Source organism: Anolis carolinensis, chromosome X, assembly GCF_035594765.1.
Source record: "Anolis carolinensis isolate JA03-04 chromosome X, rAnoCar3.1.pri, whole genome shotgun sequence".
Taxonomy (NCBI): domain Eukaryota; kingdom Metazoa; phylum Chordata; class Lepidosauria; order Squamata; family Dactyloidae; genus Anolis; species Anolis carolinensis.
In genome coordinates this window covers 6745263-6763458 of record NC_085847.1, presented here as the reverse complement: position 1 = coordinate 6763458, position 18196 = coordinate 6745263, and the positions used below count along the sequence as shown (strand labels likewise).

General features: G+C 45.9%; 1 protein-coding gene across 3 annotated transcripts in view; it reads left to right on the top strand.

Annotated features, from left to right (window-relative positions):
• The window catches only part of tbc1d10a (TBC1 domain family member 10A), a 23199-nt gene extending 5003 nt beyond the window's left edge, over nt 1–18196 (top strand). For 2 of the 3 annotated variants that reach the window (XM_062958425.1, XM_062958424.1), the window contains exons 3-10: nt 8863–8962; nt 12731–12838; nt 12950–13056; nt 13777–13891; nt 14298–14363; nt 14721–14910; nt 15087–15241; nt 16439–18196. In XM_062958425.1, the coding sequence (XP_062814495.1) occupies nt 8863–8962; nt 12731–12838; nt 12950–13056; nt 13777–13891; nt 14298–14363; nt 14721–14910; nt 15087–15241; nt 16439–16831 (1234 nt within the window). In that variant the 3' untranslated portion in view covers nt 16832–18196. Of the gene's footprint in view, nt 1–219; nt 582–8862; nt 8963–12730; nt 12839–12949; nt 13057–13776; nt 13892–14297; nt 14364–14720; nt 14911–15086; nt 15242–16438 lie in introns of those variants that run through there. The other variant, XM_062958423.1, reaches the window with a different exon arrangement.

The following is an 18196-nucleotide window of genomic DNA, read 5'->3' as shown; positions in this document are numbered from 1 at the left end:
CCCCACCAACCGTATCCGTGAAGGGACCCAAAGCTTGAACTGAATGAGTCCAGAAGCGGAATTGGGACGAGAGGGCGGGACTAGCCCCTGTAGCCCAGGGGATTGGCGGAGGAGTCGACGAAGAGGCGGGGAGAGGCACTGACAGGCAGGCGCATGGAGCAACTCGTTGGCGAGCGCGGGGGCTCTTAAAGCTCGTGGGCCAATGCCTGGGGCGCAGGGGCGGGCTTTGTGCGAATGGCTCAGCCAATGGGCGCGGCCGGCCGGTCTGAGGGCAGAGTGGAGCGTCCGCGGGACGCCTCGGGTTCGGCCATGGCCAAGCGCCGCGGCGGCGGGGGAGGAGGAGGAAGAGGCGGCGGCGCGGAGGAGGGTCCGGGCGCCGGGGGGGCCGCCGCTTCCCGCCCCAACGGCATGGGCTCCGAGCCGCGCGCCCCGCTGGCCCAGGAGGACGACGAGGAGGAGGAGGCCGCCGCCGAGGCCGCGGAGATGGGCTCCTTGGGGGGCGGCAGCGAGGCCGAGCGGCGCGTCAACAAGTTCGGCTTCCTGGTGGCCGAGGGCGGCGACGGAGCCGGGCGGGAGGCGCCGTGAGTACAGCCAGGGCCCGGAGCCCTCGCTTCTTGTCCGGCAGGGGCTGGAGGGAGACGCTTCCCACCGCTCGGCGCTTCCAGGTGGTTGGGACTCCAGCTCCCAGAATCCCTCGCCCTTGCTGAAGGCAGCCGAGGCTTCTGGGAGTTGAAGTCCCCATCCCACTGCCGTAGAATCCCGTTTCTCTATTTTGGACTGGATTCTAGGGCAGTGGAGATCCAGCCTGAGCGTTTGTTTGACTGGGCTTTGAGATCTGGAATTCCTGAACGTCTCAGCTGGTTTAAAAAAGGTTTTTGTAAACACTCTGGGCATTTGTTTTGATTTTAGGGCTTACTTTTAAAGTAATAATAATAATAAATATTTGCATCCCAAAGCGACTCACAACATTAAAAAAAACCCCTTGTTAAAAAGTCATTTAACCTCGAGATCCTTTATCGGGAGAAAGGCAAGACAGAAAGAAATATAATACTGTTACTAATAATAATAGTTTCGGTAAACTCAGGTGAGTGGCTCTAGTGTATTATTTATACTACAACTTATGATATAGCACAACATGTTATATAATACTAATAATATAATATACTGTTAGTGTATTAGAACTATTGTGGTATAATAATTTAGTACAATATAATAATAGATAATATAATAATTGTACAATATATGTTACATTTAATATTGCTAATAATGCAGTACAGTGGTATAGGACAATATAGTAATATAAAATGCTAATATTGTTCTATGCTCATAATATAATGTATTGTATAGACATATATTGATAATAATATAGTGTCATGCAATATAATACTAATAATACAATATAGTAATATTGTAATATAATACTAATATATTAAATATGTTACTACAGATATGATGTAGTGTTTTATTATTGTATATTTGTATATTTTAAGTTGTAATGTTTTTGATTGTGAGCCGCTTTGAGTCTTCGTATGGAGAGATAAATAAATAGTGCAGGCATGGGCAAAACATCTGGAGGGCCAAAGTTTGCCCATGCCTGCTTTAGTGCTTCTCAGGGCAATTCTCTCAAAATGTAGATAGCTGGGAAGTGTTACCTGGTGCTGCTCAGCCCATTAGTGACCATAATAATAACAACAACAATAAAAACAACATCATCATCATACTGGTAATAATAGTGTTTATTTCTTGCCAGCTGCTCCTTGAGGCAGGTTACAACACAGTCAAAATGCATAGAGAAATACACAGATGATAAAAACCCATATATTAAGACACAGGCACGATTAAAAACACATTGAAATCCTGCATACCAATCAAACAGGAGAGTGCTGTGCTGTCTTCCAATGGGCAAGAGCACTCTCTTTTTGGTTTGGAGCCTTTAGGGAGCAGTAGCCAAACTCAGAGCTGAGTGACCTCATTGAGTGGGTACCTTTCGGAGGTCAAAGGGCAAAGGTATGACCTCTCGGCTCTGTTGGGTGAAGGGCCTTCCTTTCTTCCTTCCCTTGCTTTTGCAGTCTGGATCTCCAGACGTCCAGAAAGCGGAGGTTGGTTAATAGTTGCTTTGAAAGCTGCGTGTGCAGTAATAAAAAGCTATATCTAGAGACCTTTCCTTCCACAAGATGCTGAAGTTTTGTTGGTACCTGGAAATACCTGAGAAGTGGAAAAAATAAGCTGCAAGCTCAGTTTAGGGAGCTCTCTCTGTCGAAACGTTTGAGAAACTCTGATTCCATTCTTCCATAACAGGGAACAGAGATGTCAATTTTCTGGACAGCTCAAAAAACAAACAGAAGTGCCACATGAGCACTCATTATGGGTTGAAAGTAACTTTCATAGTTTTGGTACATAAAGTAGGTTCTGTATCACTTGGTTTGGTATAGCATTGTATTGTTTGGGATATTAAAAGTATCTCAAAAGTAATTCAGAAAGTAATTGCAAAATGGAACTCACTTTTTAACATTTTATCTTTTCTTGCCAATAAAGCAACAAGGTTCTGAACGGTAAGGAGTGCCTGAACGGAGGAATAAGGCAGAAATCAATATGAGTAGAAGAAACTTTTCATAAAACAAAATTATTTGGGTCCCATGTAGTACTCCGGGTTGAAAACGTATCCTTCCTGTGCAAAACTGGGAAAGATTCCTTGGTAGAGGCATTTCCTGGAGAGAGGTCTCAGCAATTAAAATGTAACCCAATCCTCCAAAAGAAAACATTGAAATCAAGGACAGATAGATAACTTTTAAATGCAGGTCTGAAAACACTTGTTCTTGAGTTGGTGGGCTGTGGCTTAGAAATGGGTTGCAAATGGGCCTCAGGTGGATTGCATCACTGAGGCTGTCACCGGCTGCTTTTTCAGTTTTTTGAAAAATGCCAGCTTTCAGGCTAGAAGCAGACATCAGAAGGAAAAACCACTATGCTCCAGTGTAGAGTGAAGGGTTTTTACCGGAGACCACTTATGAGTTCTTTTGCATCGAACTATACCACAGAAAGGGTGGCAGAAGAGCAGGGAAAGGGATAAAAGATACAAAATCATGTGCGAATCCCACTGTGAAGCTTTAAAAACATCTTTGTGATTTTCCTCAGAGGAGAGTCCCCACACTCCTCATGGCCTCAGGAAACCTGGCTTTGTCAAGTTTGCTTTTTGCTGTCGAAAAGGGGGAAGTGAAATTGATGGGGCTTATTCACAGCTTTGAAAAGGAAGGAGTGGATGGCCTCGAAATAAACAGTGTACTAGTGGGCGGATAATAAAATAACCAGCACTGCTTCGCAGAGTGGGTGAGGCTCTACATAGGGAGAAAACAGGGTAGTCTTTCCCTTAAAGGAAGAGTTCTTGTTTGTTGTTTTAATAAGTGTAGATTCCTCGGTCTGCATATTATGTGAGGGAGCATAAAGGCTGCAGAATAGTGGAGCAGGTCACTACATCCCAAATCAGATTGATGTGTTCATAAAAGATGAGACGTTTTGTTGCCATTATGTTGTAGATTAAAGGTTGCTTCCATCATCCCTGCTGGGTCGGCCACTAATCACTAAAAGATCTCAGCTCCCATCAGCCCCATCCAGATTGAGGTGAAGGAGCTTGTAGTTCACATGGACTGCTACAAGGTTCAAGGTCCAGTGAAAGCTCCCAATCTCTTTCACTCTCAACTTGACTAAAATGTACTACTGAGGCTAGTGCTGTCCTTTGCTTGTAATTCCACAAGTGTTAACGGCCTGCAGCTGTTACCTGTGCTCAAATATGCCGTAGCTTTCCTTTTGGCACCCAAGTATCAATATAAATGGCTTGCGTTGTATCAACATCCTGAAAGGAAGCTCAAGCATGTCCAGCAACCAGGTGTCTTTCAGCTTTGCCTAATGGCCATTTCTTCCATGCTGCTGCTGAAGAGATAACTGGTGATGGACCAATGTGAGCTTCTTGATCCAGCTGCTTTTGACCCCAAGGCATATTTATTTGATTATAAACTGCATCCAAACAGAAATGGTAGCTCCAGTTAAGTGCTTGCCTGACCAGTTTGACACTCTTTTCCTGGCCAAATCCATAGTCACAGTGCTGCGTGGCATGATTGTGCAAGAGTTTCCTTAAACACGGCTTCCCCCAAATCTCCACTTCTGTCGAGTAACAAGGCAAGTTTCTAACCCTTACAGTTGCAAAAGTGTATCTTAAAAGTGTGGGGAAAATGCTAGGTGAAATTGGAAAAGGTCAGATCTTCAGTTGTTGAATGCTTCTTTTTTAAATGAAATACTTTTTTTAAAGGGACAGAGGAATTCTTAAAATAGCATTGGCGGCTGGTGGGTGTTGGCTAAGCACACAGTCAACCTTTTCAGTGGTGTCCCATCCATTTGACTAAATACGTGTCCCTTATTAATGTCAGCATTTAGCCACAGCTTTGGCTACCTTGGGCCAAAATGTCCTCTTTTGACAAAACATAAAATCCATAATCTGTCACATCCTGTCTGTGTGCCGGAAGGGGTTCAGTGTGCATTCCATCCGACCCTCGTTCTGCTGCACTTTAGATATTGTTTTGGCCCCAAATATCTTGTTTCCAGGAAAGATAGCGACAAAGGGGCTGGAGAGCAAGAAAAACAAAGTTTAAGGACAAGCAGATGTAGCTCTGGTAGAGACTATACACATCCTGCTTGGATAGGTGCCTGGGGCAAGTGGTGGGAGACCTTAGCAGCTGGGAGTTTTTGAAAAAGAGACTTAAACTGACAGTTTTTAAAAATGATATGCTGAGTATATCTTTGAAGTATGTTTCTTTGGCCTTGCCTTGAGAAACACAAGCAAGACAGGGAATTAAGTTTATATATCTATAGCCAGGGCATATGATGCTTTGCATTAACAGCAGTTGGATTCTGTAGAGGTGTACTTCAGAAAGCATAAATGTGTTCTACAGTGGTAGCCATTTGGGGTTGAAACTTAATGAGAAGAATAGGGATAGGTTCCTCTCTTTTTGTGCCGTGAAGAGTTCTGCACAAAAGTTACAGGCTCCAGAGACGGACAGGGTGGAATAGATCTCGGCTTCTTCCCTGCTGTCTCAGACAGAATGAGAATGTCAGATTTGGGGCATCTGTCATTTAAAGTCATTGTCTGCTGGGGATCTGTTTGTTGGCAATCCTTGTATAGCTTGTGTAAATAATATGTCTTTAAATGGGATTTGGTAGCATCCCACCCTTGGCTCCCCACTGGCAAATCATAGCAAGAGGCTAATGTATCTGCTTGGATCAGGAGATGGGGTGTGGGGCATGGATTGTGGCTTGGAAATTAGGTCAAAAGAAGGCCTCTCGCCTTTGACAGTCGGATGCCATCTGGCTCTTCAAACCAGGGCGGAGCAGGGATTGTGGTGGAACTTGCTGTTGTAAAAGGGATTATCCTGGGGGCACACTTGCGCGCGCACACACACCGTTGATAGGAAGACTGGGAACAGAGTTCTGCTTTCCAACCCTTCCTTTTATTGACAGTAAAGTAAATTGTGAGCTTGATCTCTTTTATTTAAACCAAGTAGGATCCATCCCCTCCAGTACTGTCAATCCAGCAGCCACTATCTCCCAGGCATTATTTTAGTTCTATGTCCTTCCTGGCCTTTAGGCAAACATTTTGAGGCCTGTTTGTTTTCCCAGTCTTTCAATAAGGAAGGCTGGGTGGAATGACACACTGAGTGTAGTTGTATATATCTTGCTGCAGCTGTGTGGGGATGTTGTGGAACAGTTTGGCTGTATTTCTCTTGAGAGCAGCCTCAAGCCCATAGAGAGTAAGGTATAAGTTACGTAGATCTCTACCCATTGGTTGCCACTTTCCAGGCTAATTGTAAGGCTCCTCCATTTGAACTTGATTGTGATAGTGACTGGTTTGAGGAGGCAATGTGAATTTTCTCATTCACTATCAGATGAGACTGGGGAGGGCATGCAGGGGATTCTGAAGGCCAGCAAGTCTGTGGATGTCCAACAGGTCTAACAGAAATATAAGTCTATACATTTCAAGATTGCTTTCAGGAGGGCAAGCTTTTGACTAGTGAAAGTTGTTTTGTTTCCAGCTGTAGCGTGAGTTTCTGCTAGGGCTACTGAGTTCCAGGAAATTCAGTGCCTCTCCTGGCTCTTTGGCCCCGAATTGCTGATGGAAACTTGCGCTCTGGTGTTTTTCAGCCAGGCCACACCTCTGTGCAAAGGCCTGGCTGGATGACTTCTAGCTATCTGTGGAATGCATCATTTGGTTGCCCCGTTCTTATTTCAGTCTGGTTTGGCAGCATTGCTCTTTTCCAGGCTTACATCTCCTTTTTTGGGAACTCCCGGAAAAATTGAGCTGTGCAGGTTCTGCTGCAAGAGAGTGACCGATGCTATGGCTTTCTGCATGCAACTCAGCTTCATGCTCAACTTCTAGACCCTCTGCCACATCCACAGATTTCTGACTCTCGAATGTTGGGTGTCTCCCCAGCCTGGTAACAGTAATCCGCCATGGAATGGGGTCTAGCTGTTTATCTGCAGTTGTTTATAGCCTGAGTAGAAGTGTATTATTAAACTATCATGTCCCACACTGGAAGTTCTTGGGAAGGCCAGGACTGTGCAGTCGAGTGCCTGGCTCAAAGACCAAGCCATAGAATTACTGGTTTATGTCTGTGCACAGGTACAGATCTGTAACAGTTAAATGTGGATTTTAAAACTAGGCTCAGGTGAGAGCCCTGGTTGATGTTTAACAATAAACAGTAAATATATCATTGAAAACGCTTGCATCACAAGGCTGTAATCAGAATCAGTTTTCTGAAAGATGACTGGCTACATCTGGCCCCTAACTCTTTTGTATTCATAGACGTTAGAAAACATATACATTAGTAGCACTCACTTGGTGCTGAAATGCATTTGAGTGTTGTATATGTCAATAATATATTTAGGCACTGTTGTTCTTTAATTCTATAGACTGTTTTAGATATAAATCTTAATACAGCACAATTCCTGGCATTCCAAGTCAGTTAAATCTTCTTAAAGCCTTTTATTCATTCCTACATTTCTCCTTGTTTTTTCAGTTTTTCTGTGTTCTTTCAAATGTTCATTTTTTCCCTACTGGACAAATGGGAAAATGTGTTTTTGTTGATTAAGAGATTGCAAAGATAGCAATAGCCCAGTCCCTGGAGCCTGGGATCAGCCACATTTCAATGCCTCTGGAAGGATGAATGGCCAGAAGCCTATTGAAAAGATGGACGGGTAAACCCAATGTGTTTAGGCTGCCTTCCTCTCAGGCAGCTGGATGACGTTCTGCGTCACAGCTTGTTTCCATCCGATCCCACTATGAAAACAAAGGGGAACTTGTCCCACAGCCCCTGAACCCCTGATAGTTTCTCCAGCCTGTTCATGGAAGTATTCTACACAAAGGCCCCTTCATTGGGAAATGGGCTCAAACCCTTGATTCCATTCCAAACATACAGCCAGGGCCTTGGGTGGAAGATTCCCAGTCTCCCCCCTCCCCCGCCCCAACCTCTTTACATCCATCACAACCAAGATATTCAGAGAGCAATGCCCTGAAAAGATTCCCAGCTGTGTTGGGATATCTGGTGTGCTGGGTGCTGTATGGGTGCCCAAGAGTCGCTTTGCCTTGCTTCAAGGCATTCGGTGAGTTACTGGCCATGCTGCTCTGGGCTAGTTGGTTTTCATATTGTGGGTTGTTTCAAAACTCAGGGATTCTCTTGGAGTGCCGACCTCTCCCTTCTGCTTCGGTTGTGTTCTGCATTAAGAGGCTGGGAGGGGAGGAAGTGGACTGTGGCTTTTTAGTAATTCCATAAATACACCCTTCTGGCAGAGAAAATGGGAACAGCCAGCTCAGCTTTGAGCCAGGCATGCTTCTTTGGTCTGCTTCCCTTTTTTCCCTATCTCCTCTTGATCCCCTGGCCCAGCTTCTGAAACTTAGCCTGAAGCTGATTTGCAGGTGGGAGATCAGCGAGTGGTACTTGCTTAGCTGGCACTTGCTCTGTGCCAACTGGGGCTTTGCTCCGTTGTGGAGAGCACTACCCACACTCTGCTTTTGGGGTTGGGACTCATCCATGGCACAGTGGGAGCATTAGCTTATCTGCATGCATGGGATGTTGTGTCCTAACTGGAGTGTATTCTATTGAGGAAAAGTGGAGCAGGCAGAAGCCCTGAGCTAAACAACTTAGACTCTGCTCTAAGACTCAGGATAGATGCCAATTATGGCTCCCCTGGTCACAGAACCCTGTTGAGAATTTCAGATTGTGCCTTCCCACAGCACTGACTTCTCAGGATTCCTCAGAAATTATTCTTGAAACATGTACTTGATTAGCTGGTTATGCCTTACATGTTCAACAGAATGGTGCAGATTCACTTGCAGCGTGCAAATTCCTAGTCTGCAAATTGGCCGGTCGTGTTACTCAATTAGCGGAGTTGTTGAGTCACAGCTACAGCCTAGTTGTGTAGCTGTATGGGAGTGTGACCTGAAGTGTGCTTCATGCATAAATCATCTGGATTGGTTTAGTTGATGCTTGGATGGGAGGCATCAGAGAATCCCAATGAACATAACTATAAGCCATAGCCAGACTGTCAGCAGTTCTATGGGTGGGGCACAACATTGCATATGGACTCTATTTCTGCACGAACATACTTCTTTATTTGTTGTGTATTTGCACCAAGAATAAAACCAGTCATTTTAAGGAACCTGTGATTATTGTTATGCCATGTGGGAACCTGTTGCTTGACAAGCCTAGTCTAAAGCTAAGCAGGGACAAGTTGAACATCTCCCACCTTGATTGTTCCAAATAGTGGATGGCTTCTGACTCTTCCATCGAGGTAACTGTCCTGTTTGCTTCTGTTTCCCAGGGCGGAGGATGTGCCACTGGAGGTGCTGAGGCAGAGGGAATCCAAGTGGCTGGACATGCTCAACAACTGGGACAAGTGGATGGCCAAGAAGCACAAAAAGGTGAGCTGCCAGTCAAAGGCCTGATCGAGCAAGCAGGAGCAACCAAGCTTGTATTGTCTATCTCAAACTTGCTTTGTCTACCTCCTGCTGCTCCTCAGGCTGTGGGCACAGCATTTGCCCTCTATCCAGAAAGCCCCTCCTGCTTTGACCCAGCTCAGATTGCCGTGCCTGTAGTGGAAAGTAGGAAAAGAATTCAGTTGGCCTCTTTGTTGTTTTTATTCTCCTGAATCAGCAGCCCTTGTGTACCCAGGATAGGAATCCCAGGAAGTCCTGTTCTTTGTTCTGGGGCCTTTCACTATCGCTTTATCCCAAGATAACAACCCTTGGGTGCATGCCAATCTTGACTTTTGTGTAGACATGCAGCAGTCTGCCCTTCCTGCCAAGATCAGTGACTCATCCTTCTGTCTGTGAAGGATCTGCACCAATAATACTTATGTTTTACATAGGACTGCATGATTGTTTCTGTTATTAAAACAACCCTCAAGTAGGACCCACCGGCGAAAGGAGGAGAGGTTTCCAAAGACTGATAAGACTGAGTCTAGAAAAATCTATGCTACAAACTTCTTTCTTTTGGTTACTTTCAAAGGTGCTACGGGAGCTCTTTCTATACCAACAGACTAACCCAACTATGCCTTTGAAAAGGATGGTTCTGGCATAACTTTATTTCTCCTCCAAACTGTGTTTGGTAGGCTAGAGACACAGTGGGGTTTACTTCCTCTTATTTTTGGGTCAAGGTTGGGGAACTAACATCAAAAGCATTGGGTGAATTCCCTGTGGAGTAAATTTCCTAAAGGGGGTAACTGCCCCTGATGCTTTTGGTTCCCCAGTTGAAGTGTCGGGTGGATCAAGCATTGCCAGAGAGCGCTCTTTGTTCCTGATCTCCAAAATAGTGGGGTCACTTAAACAGTCAGGCTTTGTGACTCCAGATAGCTCCAATGTCCTTGCATTGTTTCTGATTTTCGCCCCCCCCCCCGTCCCTTTTGCAAAGCTGGAATCTTTCTGAAATTCAGAAGAGCTTGTATTAGCTCTGTTGCGACTAAGCTATCAATAAGCTGAATCCAGCTGAGCGCCTCCTGTCTATTTCCTTCCTGCCGATGAAGTCACCAGGCAGGATAACATTGCACCGTTGGCATTTCAAGCCATTCTCGTTCCCTGAACATGCGGTTCTGTGCTGCTGATTTTCTGTTGTAAAACTGAATTGGCGAGGAGCTCCCCACTGTGGAAACCCGGTTTGAAGCGTCTGGTGGCATTTTAAACAGTTTTATACAGGATCTTGATATGAAAGCTGCTCCTAGAAACCAGACCACAGCAGTAGGGGGTAGCCAAGTTCTATTTTGGTTTTTTAGCATCCACATAGACTAATGCAAAAGTTAGAAAAGCAGTAAGCAGGTGGAGGGAACAGAGAGGAAGACTCTGTTATGATAGCCTGGGCGTAGAAGGATGCAGCCTAGTCTTGTCCTCTTTCCGTTCCAGATGATCAAAGGTGTGGAAGTATCTGTACTTTCAATATATATACTCAGCAACAGGACAGGCAAAATAGATCTGCTAGCACAAATGCATCTAAAGTGTATTAACAAAATGTGTAGGCTACAGAGAAGCCTCTTGTACAACAGAGATAGAGAATGTTGTTGGCTCTCAATACTATTAAATTCCCATTATCCTTGACCACTGACTATGCTGGCTGGGGCTGATATGAGCTAAAATTTTAATAGTGTCTGGAAAGCCACCATTCTTTTTCCCAGTTGTTTACAGGCTGCAGAAAACCTGTTCCCAAACTTTACTGGCTTGAGGAGTAGCAACTATTTAAGTTTCTATTTAAGTTAAACTTTGAAACAGAGCCCAAGGTCCAGCACTCCCAGTTCCGCCACATCACACAGGCAATCTGACTAGTGTTCTCTAAAGTGTCGTGCTTCAAACTGGAGAGGCGAGAAGTCTGGGCAAGTGGCATAGATCTGTTCCCTAGGAAAGCTGCCTCACTTTAGAGAATTGCTATATAAAAGGGCCTTGTGTATCCCTTTCCAAAATGCCCCCTCCTTGCAGTCTTTCTGCTTGGGTGACTTCCATTCAGAATTGGGAAACACCAAAGTCTGCATCCTGAGCTGGTTGTGTCTCATTCAGCTTAAGTGGGCTTCTGGGGGTGAGGGAAGAGTTTGTGTGATGGACCGAAGCTTATCTACGTTCTGCGTTGCTTCCTGGGGATGCCCCAGGCGCTTCAGAAGCAGGCTGTCAAATTTGAGGGCAAATCTGCAGGCAGTACACTTCAGTGAGCCTTTTCTGCCAGTCCACCAGTCCCGTGGGAAGCCAGTCCCTGCATTCTGGGAGTGGGCTGAACCTAGAGTCTGTGGTGCTCACTCCAAATTTGAGCTGCAGAGCAGGTCTGTGTTTCCCTATTTGAAGGCTGAGGAGGGCGGGCTCCTTGCATAGACATGCCTCTGACACCGGGTGGAAGGCATCAGCGGCGGAAGCATGAGCTCCGTCATTAGCAGGAAAAGTGGCTTTTTCCCACAGATGGGAGGGGAGGGGAGAGAAATTTGTCTGCCCCTGGCTTTCCCGATATGCTCTGTAGCAACAAGGCCTGTCCCGGACTGCTGACTCTACAGTCTGCCCTGGACCTTCAAAGCGCCTTTATGCTGTCCCAGCAAACACTGGTGCCTTCCCATGAAGCCTGGATTTGTTCCCCAGCATATTTGCCTTCCCTTGAATTTTGTGAGGGGATCCTATTTGATCTGCTGAGACAAAAAGTATCCTGTGGACAACATTGAACACATCCATCTGCTAGTGGCCAAATTAATACTGTCCAAGGTGTTTTAGATGTAAAACAGAAGTTACTAAACATTGTTTGGCCTCCCTTCATCTGTTGTAATGGGAATATGGGATACATCTGCTTATAGGCATCATTAAAATCCTTAAAAGTTCTAGCTGAAAGTTCTAGGGCACCCTATAACCAGTATTTTGAATATCAGACTCTCAAAACATAGCATAACACACTGTTAAGAACTCAGAGTCTGAAAACGTAACAGTTTAAGTTAATCAAAAGTGGAAACAGATTTCTGAACTCCTTGTGTTTGTTTCAGAGGGCGGAACATGCACATTTTGGGAAAAGGTCACAGCCTGCTAAACCATGATTTAGTGTGATTTCCAGATGTAGGTTTTGTTGAATGTTTTGAAGTCTATTCCACTAGTAAAACATCTCGATCCTCTCCCTTGAGCAGCTGCTTAGATAGTCTTTGCTAAGTAGGGAAAAACTGAATCGAGTTCAGGCTAAAATGAGCAACTACTCTAAATAAAATGTGGGATCTCATTCAATTGCTTATTAGAGAACTCTTGCCATCCCACCGAACCACTTATGTTACATAGAGACAAGTGATGCCTCAAATGTGCTCTGTGACTCACTAAGCACTGCAGCTGATGCTTTCATGTTTTGATAAATTCCTATTGGGTCGATTGCAGTGAAGTGTGTTTTGTTTTGCATTTTACATGTTTTGGGTATGTTTATACCACCATGCTTTCATATACCTCCTTAATATAATGTGAAAACAAAGAGGTTAAGCCACAGATATAATGGTTAGCCCAAGGCATTCAATGGGGTGATTAACATGAAAAATAAAATGGTACTCTCTCTTCTTTTGCATAAAAAGCCACAGACTTGGAGCTGATGATGTCTTTCATTCTGGCAGGGGGGCTTTATCTTTCCTTGCAAGTAAAGGCAACAGACCTACTTTGTGTCTCAATTTTGAATTTCAACAGCAGCTTTCCTGCCTTTTTCAGATCCGGCTGAGATGCCAGAAGGGGATCCCGCCATCTCTGCGTGGTCGGGCCTGGCAATACCTCTCAGGGGGCAAAGTCAAGCTGGAGCAGAATGCTGGCAAGTTTGATGTAAGAACATTTTTGTAAGAAGGAATGAGGACATGCACCTCAAAGTAGTCCAAGAAAAGTGTGTTAAACTTTTGCAACTTGTGTAGCAGCTTGTCCTTGTCTGCTTCATAGGAGCTGGACTTAGCACCAGGGGACCCCAAATGGCTGGATGTGATTGAACGGGATCTCCACCGGCAGTTTCCATTCCATGAAATGTTTGTGGCTCGCGGAGGTCATGGGTAAGCTGGAGATTGCTGCTCTGCTCTTTTTCTTGCTCTTGTGCATCACTGTAAAACCTCTTTTTTTGGATTCAGATATTAGCTGGCTCTCAGTGGCTACAAGTTACGATGCTTTTATTTTATCTCCAGTATATAATATGCTATTATATAATAGTTGCAAAATTCAAAAAAGTTACTTTGGCAGTCTGTAACTCTCTTAATCTCCTGCCAGTGTGGTCACTGCAGGCCAGGAATGACATTTCTAAGCACTGACCAGAGAACAATGAGTAGGAGGGTGCCATTATACCCTTGTCTTGTTTGTGGGCTTCCCGCAATGAACCTCTTGGCCACTGTGGGAACAGGAGGCTGAACCTTTGGTTAGACCAGCAGGGCTCCTGTTCTGTTCTTCTGACAGCTGTCTCTGGAAGCAGTCAGTTCAGCCCATGCCTACCCTCCCTAGGTGCTTCAAAGCTTTCCTGGAGGTGTTTGCAGCAGGTTGCCTGGCACTGCGGTGTTTCCATTTCACACCTCTCTGCAAATGCTATTCAGATGTCTTTGCAGCTGTGATTTAGTGGCAGGGGCTAGGTGAAGCTAACTTGCGAAAGGGGAGTGACACGAGGGAAACGCTCTGCCTCCTTCATCGTAAAAGAAAGAGAATGTCTCTGGCCATGTATACAGCCTTTTCTTCCCTGCATCCCCCCATTTTTGTGTCTATTCTCCAACCTTTGAATCTTTTTGCAGGCAGCAAGATTTGTTCCGGGTGCTGAAGGCCTACACGCTCTTTCGGCCGGAGGAAGGCTACTGCCAGGCCCAGGCCCCCATTGCAGCCGTGCTGCTGATGCATATGCCTGCGGAGGTAGGCTTGGTCCCTTCTTATCCTGTTTCTCAGCCCAGTTATGCAGGTGAGAGAAGAAGAATGTGAGCCTGTCCTTAGAGATGGCAGGTGACCACAAGCTTGAGCTGTCTCCACTATTGGGAGGGTTTTCAGCAGACTTCTTCCTCCTTGTGATGAGATTAAAAGAAAAAGAAAAAAGAATAAGGATAGAGCAGAAGGAATTATCCCCTTTCTATGTTGACACCTACCTGACAGTGGATGGGTGAAGTGCTTCAGGAAAATTTCACGGAGAGAAGAATTCACAATATTTGGCAGAGCTAGAAAGGAAGAGGCCGGTGTGCATGGCAGTCACCTAAGATGCATGCTATAACTACAACTCTGTACTTAGAGTGACACCTGTTTCGTTTGTTCAACTTTCTGTTTTCAGCAAGCATTTTGGTGCCTCGTGCAGATTTGTGAGAAGTACCTTCCTGGCTACTACAGTGAGAAGCTGGTGAGTGATGCGGACTCATAGCTTGTTGGCCTGGGCCTTTCTCTTTCCTTTAGGCAGGCTGCAAAGAGCTGCTGGTGCAAACCAGTGGCAGGACATTGGACTGAAAAAGTAACCTGGTTTAGGTGTTCCAAATACAGAAGTAACCTGCTTGCCCCTGACCTTGAATAATCTCTTTCAATGCTGAGAGAAAGAAAGGCAGAAAAGTTTGATCCCTTATTTTTTGGGGGAAAAAGAAAATCCAGTTGTAAATTCAAAACTCTCCATCCTGGCAAAGTGTCCTGAAGGAGGCAGGTGGCCGTGACGTCCCTGGCTGCTTTTTGTCCCACCTGATGCCCTTTCCTCCTCCTCTCCTTGCAGGAGGCCATCCAGTTGGATGGGGAAATCCTCTTCTCCCTTCTGCACAAGGTCTCCCCTGTGGCCTACAAGCATCTGAGCAAGCAGAAGATCGACCCCATCCTGTACATGACGGAGTGGTTCATGTGTGCCTTTTCCAGGACCTTGCCCTGGAGTTCTGTGCTGCGCGTCTGGGATATGTTTTTTTGTGAAGGTAACTGGCTCATTCTCAGCTACTTCCGGACACCTCGTCCTTGTGCCTGCCTTGCCTCAACAGAGGGGTACCCTTTTTGACCTGATAGGAAAATGCTTCTCCCCACAAAGGTCCTGGAAAAGGAGGGTGACGAATACCCTACCTCCTGAGAGTTCTTCAGCCTTCTGTTTTTCCAGGAGTCAAGATCATCTTCCGGGTGGCTCTGATCCTGCTGAAATACACACTGGGTTCTTCTGAGAAGCTCAAGTCTTGCCAAGGCCAGTATGAGACGATGGAGCGACTGCGGGCGCTGAACCCCAAGATTATGCAGGAGACCTTTCTTGTCCAAGAGGTAAAACGGGGGAAGTTTTCAGTGCAGCTCTAATGCATAAAATGACTGCTTTCATCTGCGTGGCTCTTAACTCGGATGGCAGCCTCACTTTTTTCTGAGTTGGCAGGCATTATCTCAGAATTTCCAAACAATATCTAATTCTTGCTTCTGAAGAATAAACTCAGAAATGTTTTTTTTTCTGGGAGAAAGTGTGGGTCAGGGTAATAAGTTCATGGGGAGGGAATTCAGCAGTGCTTTTCAGCTAGGTGTTTTAGAATAATCTAGGGTAGGCTGTCAGTCATACCTAGAGGTGTAACATTTCAGGAAAGTTTGAAGCCATGGGGGAAAGCGAGTGAGTAAAAACTTAGGAAAAATTGAAATATATATGCAATACTTCCTTTCATATCAAAACCCAAACTTACTTTTCTATTTTAGCAACATAGTCGTGCTTTTTTGAAAGCTTAGCTAGCATATATATTGTAATGTTTGGTACATTGTAATTCGTGTCTCACACAAAAGGAAACAGGGCAGTTCTTCAATTTAGTGTGAGATGAAAGGCTGTCATCATGTCCATGGCATTAGGCTTCATTCAGCAGTGCCTCCTTTCTGTGCACTGCTTTCATATGGGCAAGATATTTCGAGACCTAGTTTGGCTCCGCTTCCGAGACAGGAAGTATTCCCTTTTATCTGTGCACAGAGTCGCTCTGGGAAGAAGCCCAACTCCTTCGAAACTTTGCACAAACAGGCAGTTCAAGAATAGCAGCATATGCTCCTCTTGGGACGCATTGCTTTGAATAAGTCTGTACTTGTTTTGCTGCTCTTTTCGACTGGCTTCTTAATGAGAGTAGAACCCTATTCAGCTGTTATTCCAAACCTGCCTCCCAACATCCTGCGAATGGCCAATCCCCAGCCACTCCTCTCCCAACCTTTGCATGATCAGCAGAAAGATCGACAAAGATGTTATTAATTCCTCCAACTGAATGTCCTTAGAGTTTACCTGTGAACGTTCATGCTGATCATATAAAAGTCAGGATGAAAATGTTTGGGAGGAGGATTCATGTGCAGCCCTGTGGCCCCTGCGTGTGGTATTTCCAGCCTGCGAATGTTCAGAGAAGACATTTAGAGAAAAAAAAGATGCCTCTGTTCCTCTTAACTCAGTCCTAATATCAGTCTTATTCTCACCTGCATATTTTGTCGGTCTTCTTTTCCCTTCTTTAGATCATCGAGTTGCCGGTGACAGAGCGCCACATTGAGCGAGAGCACCTGATCCAGCTGAAGAAATGGAAGGAGACCCGCGGGGAGCTGCAGTGCAAGTCCCCTCCCCGCTTCCACGGCGCCAAGGCCATCAGTGACGCTGAGCCCTATTCCCGCAAGGCCTTGGAGCCCTCTCCCTCGATTATCCTACCCCCCGGTACCATGCTCTCGCCCAAGGGTCACAAGGCCAAGGCCCCAAAGGGGAACAAGAAGGAGGGCCCAGAGAAAGGGAGCCTGGCCAATGGCCCCATTCCGGAAGAGAACGGATCTCAGACTTTGCTGGAACCCAGCCCCTCTCTCCTCCACCAGTCTAAGGAGAGTCTCAGCTCCCGGGAGAGTGAGGACACTTACCTGTAAGATGGGTGGCCACCTATTCCAAAACCTCCCCATCTCTAACCTGGCCTCTTCCTGAAGCTGAATTTTTTGGCTGCTGCAGCCAGCGGACACCAACAACCCAAGGTTAGGGATGGGTAACTAGGAACCAGAGCGTATTAGCCAAGGGAGGGGAGCCAAGGATATCATTGGCATTGCAGGGAGGAAAAGCTAATGCAACAGAAATATGAAACAATCCCCTCCCCCAAACAGCATTCTTTATGGGTGTGCAGAAGCAGTGTTATGCCCTCTGCTCACAGGCAGTGTTTAATGACTGTGAGACATGCAAGGATAGAAATCTGGGGCATCGTGCACACCATCCCCACCATTAGTTCCTTTGCCCAGGCTAGTGGGAATAAGCCGGAGTTAAGATTCTGTCAGTATCCCTTGCCATGGACGCTTTCTCTTGCAGCAGCCAATTCCCCTTTCTTGACCACTTGACATGTTTGCCAGTGGCCATTTTTCTGTTGATGCAATCAGACTTGCCCAGTGATGAGCATTGCATTCCTTTCCCAGTCCTGGGAGTTGCTGTGCCGCTCGCTGGTTGAGTTCTCCCTTCCCTTAGCCCTCTTGGCCTTTGGTCCTGGCACCTAGCTTTTCCAGGTGGCAGACATAGGCTATGCTGTTCTCCAGCTGGATGGGTGCCTAATGATGACCATTCCTGTCCTGAGCTGGGTTTGACATTCTTCAGGTTGGAAGTGTTCAACTTTCCCTCTCATTGTTTGGGGGGTTCCTGTCCCCTGCATAGGAACAATCAGGCTGCCTCCGGGTTTGGTTCTTCCTGTTGCGCCTGTGACCAATTAAAGCAGAGCTTGCAAAGCGTGGAGAACATTGTCTCTGCTTTAAACCCTGCTGTCTTGACCAAATGTTCAGGTTTATGATGTTGTTTTGGGACCAGTGTTCATAGGAAAGAATTGTTGCAGAGAGCCAGCACTTGCACTGTGTGTCATGCAGTTCAGGTTCCCCGGGAGAGCAGCCCATTTGTAGGACACTAAAAGTGGCTCTTGTTGCCCAGTCTCTGTCTTCAGAAGATGGAAGCCATATTGAATTGACTCCTTGTTTGTCTCCCATTTGATGGAATGAAAGCTTTGAACCGACATGTAGGATTGGGGGTGGGAAGGGGTGCCATAGCACTTGTTGCCATCGTTTTGATGGCCAGGAGTCTCAACACAGGGGTGTCTCTCTGGGTTGTAGGAGTCGGGAGACCCTTCTCCCTCTTCCCCCAGCACCCGATCAGGACCGAGCGGGTGGGTTTTCTGTGTGTGGGGGGCTTTTGTAAAAAAAAAAAAAAAATCAGTACAGAAATTGTTTTGTACAAAAGCACAATAAACCAGAATTATGTAAATGGTA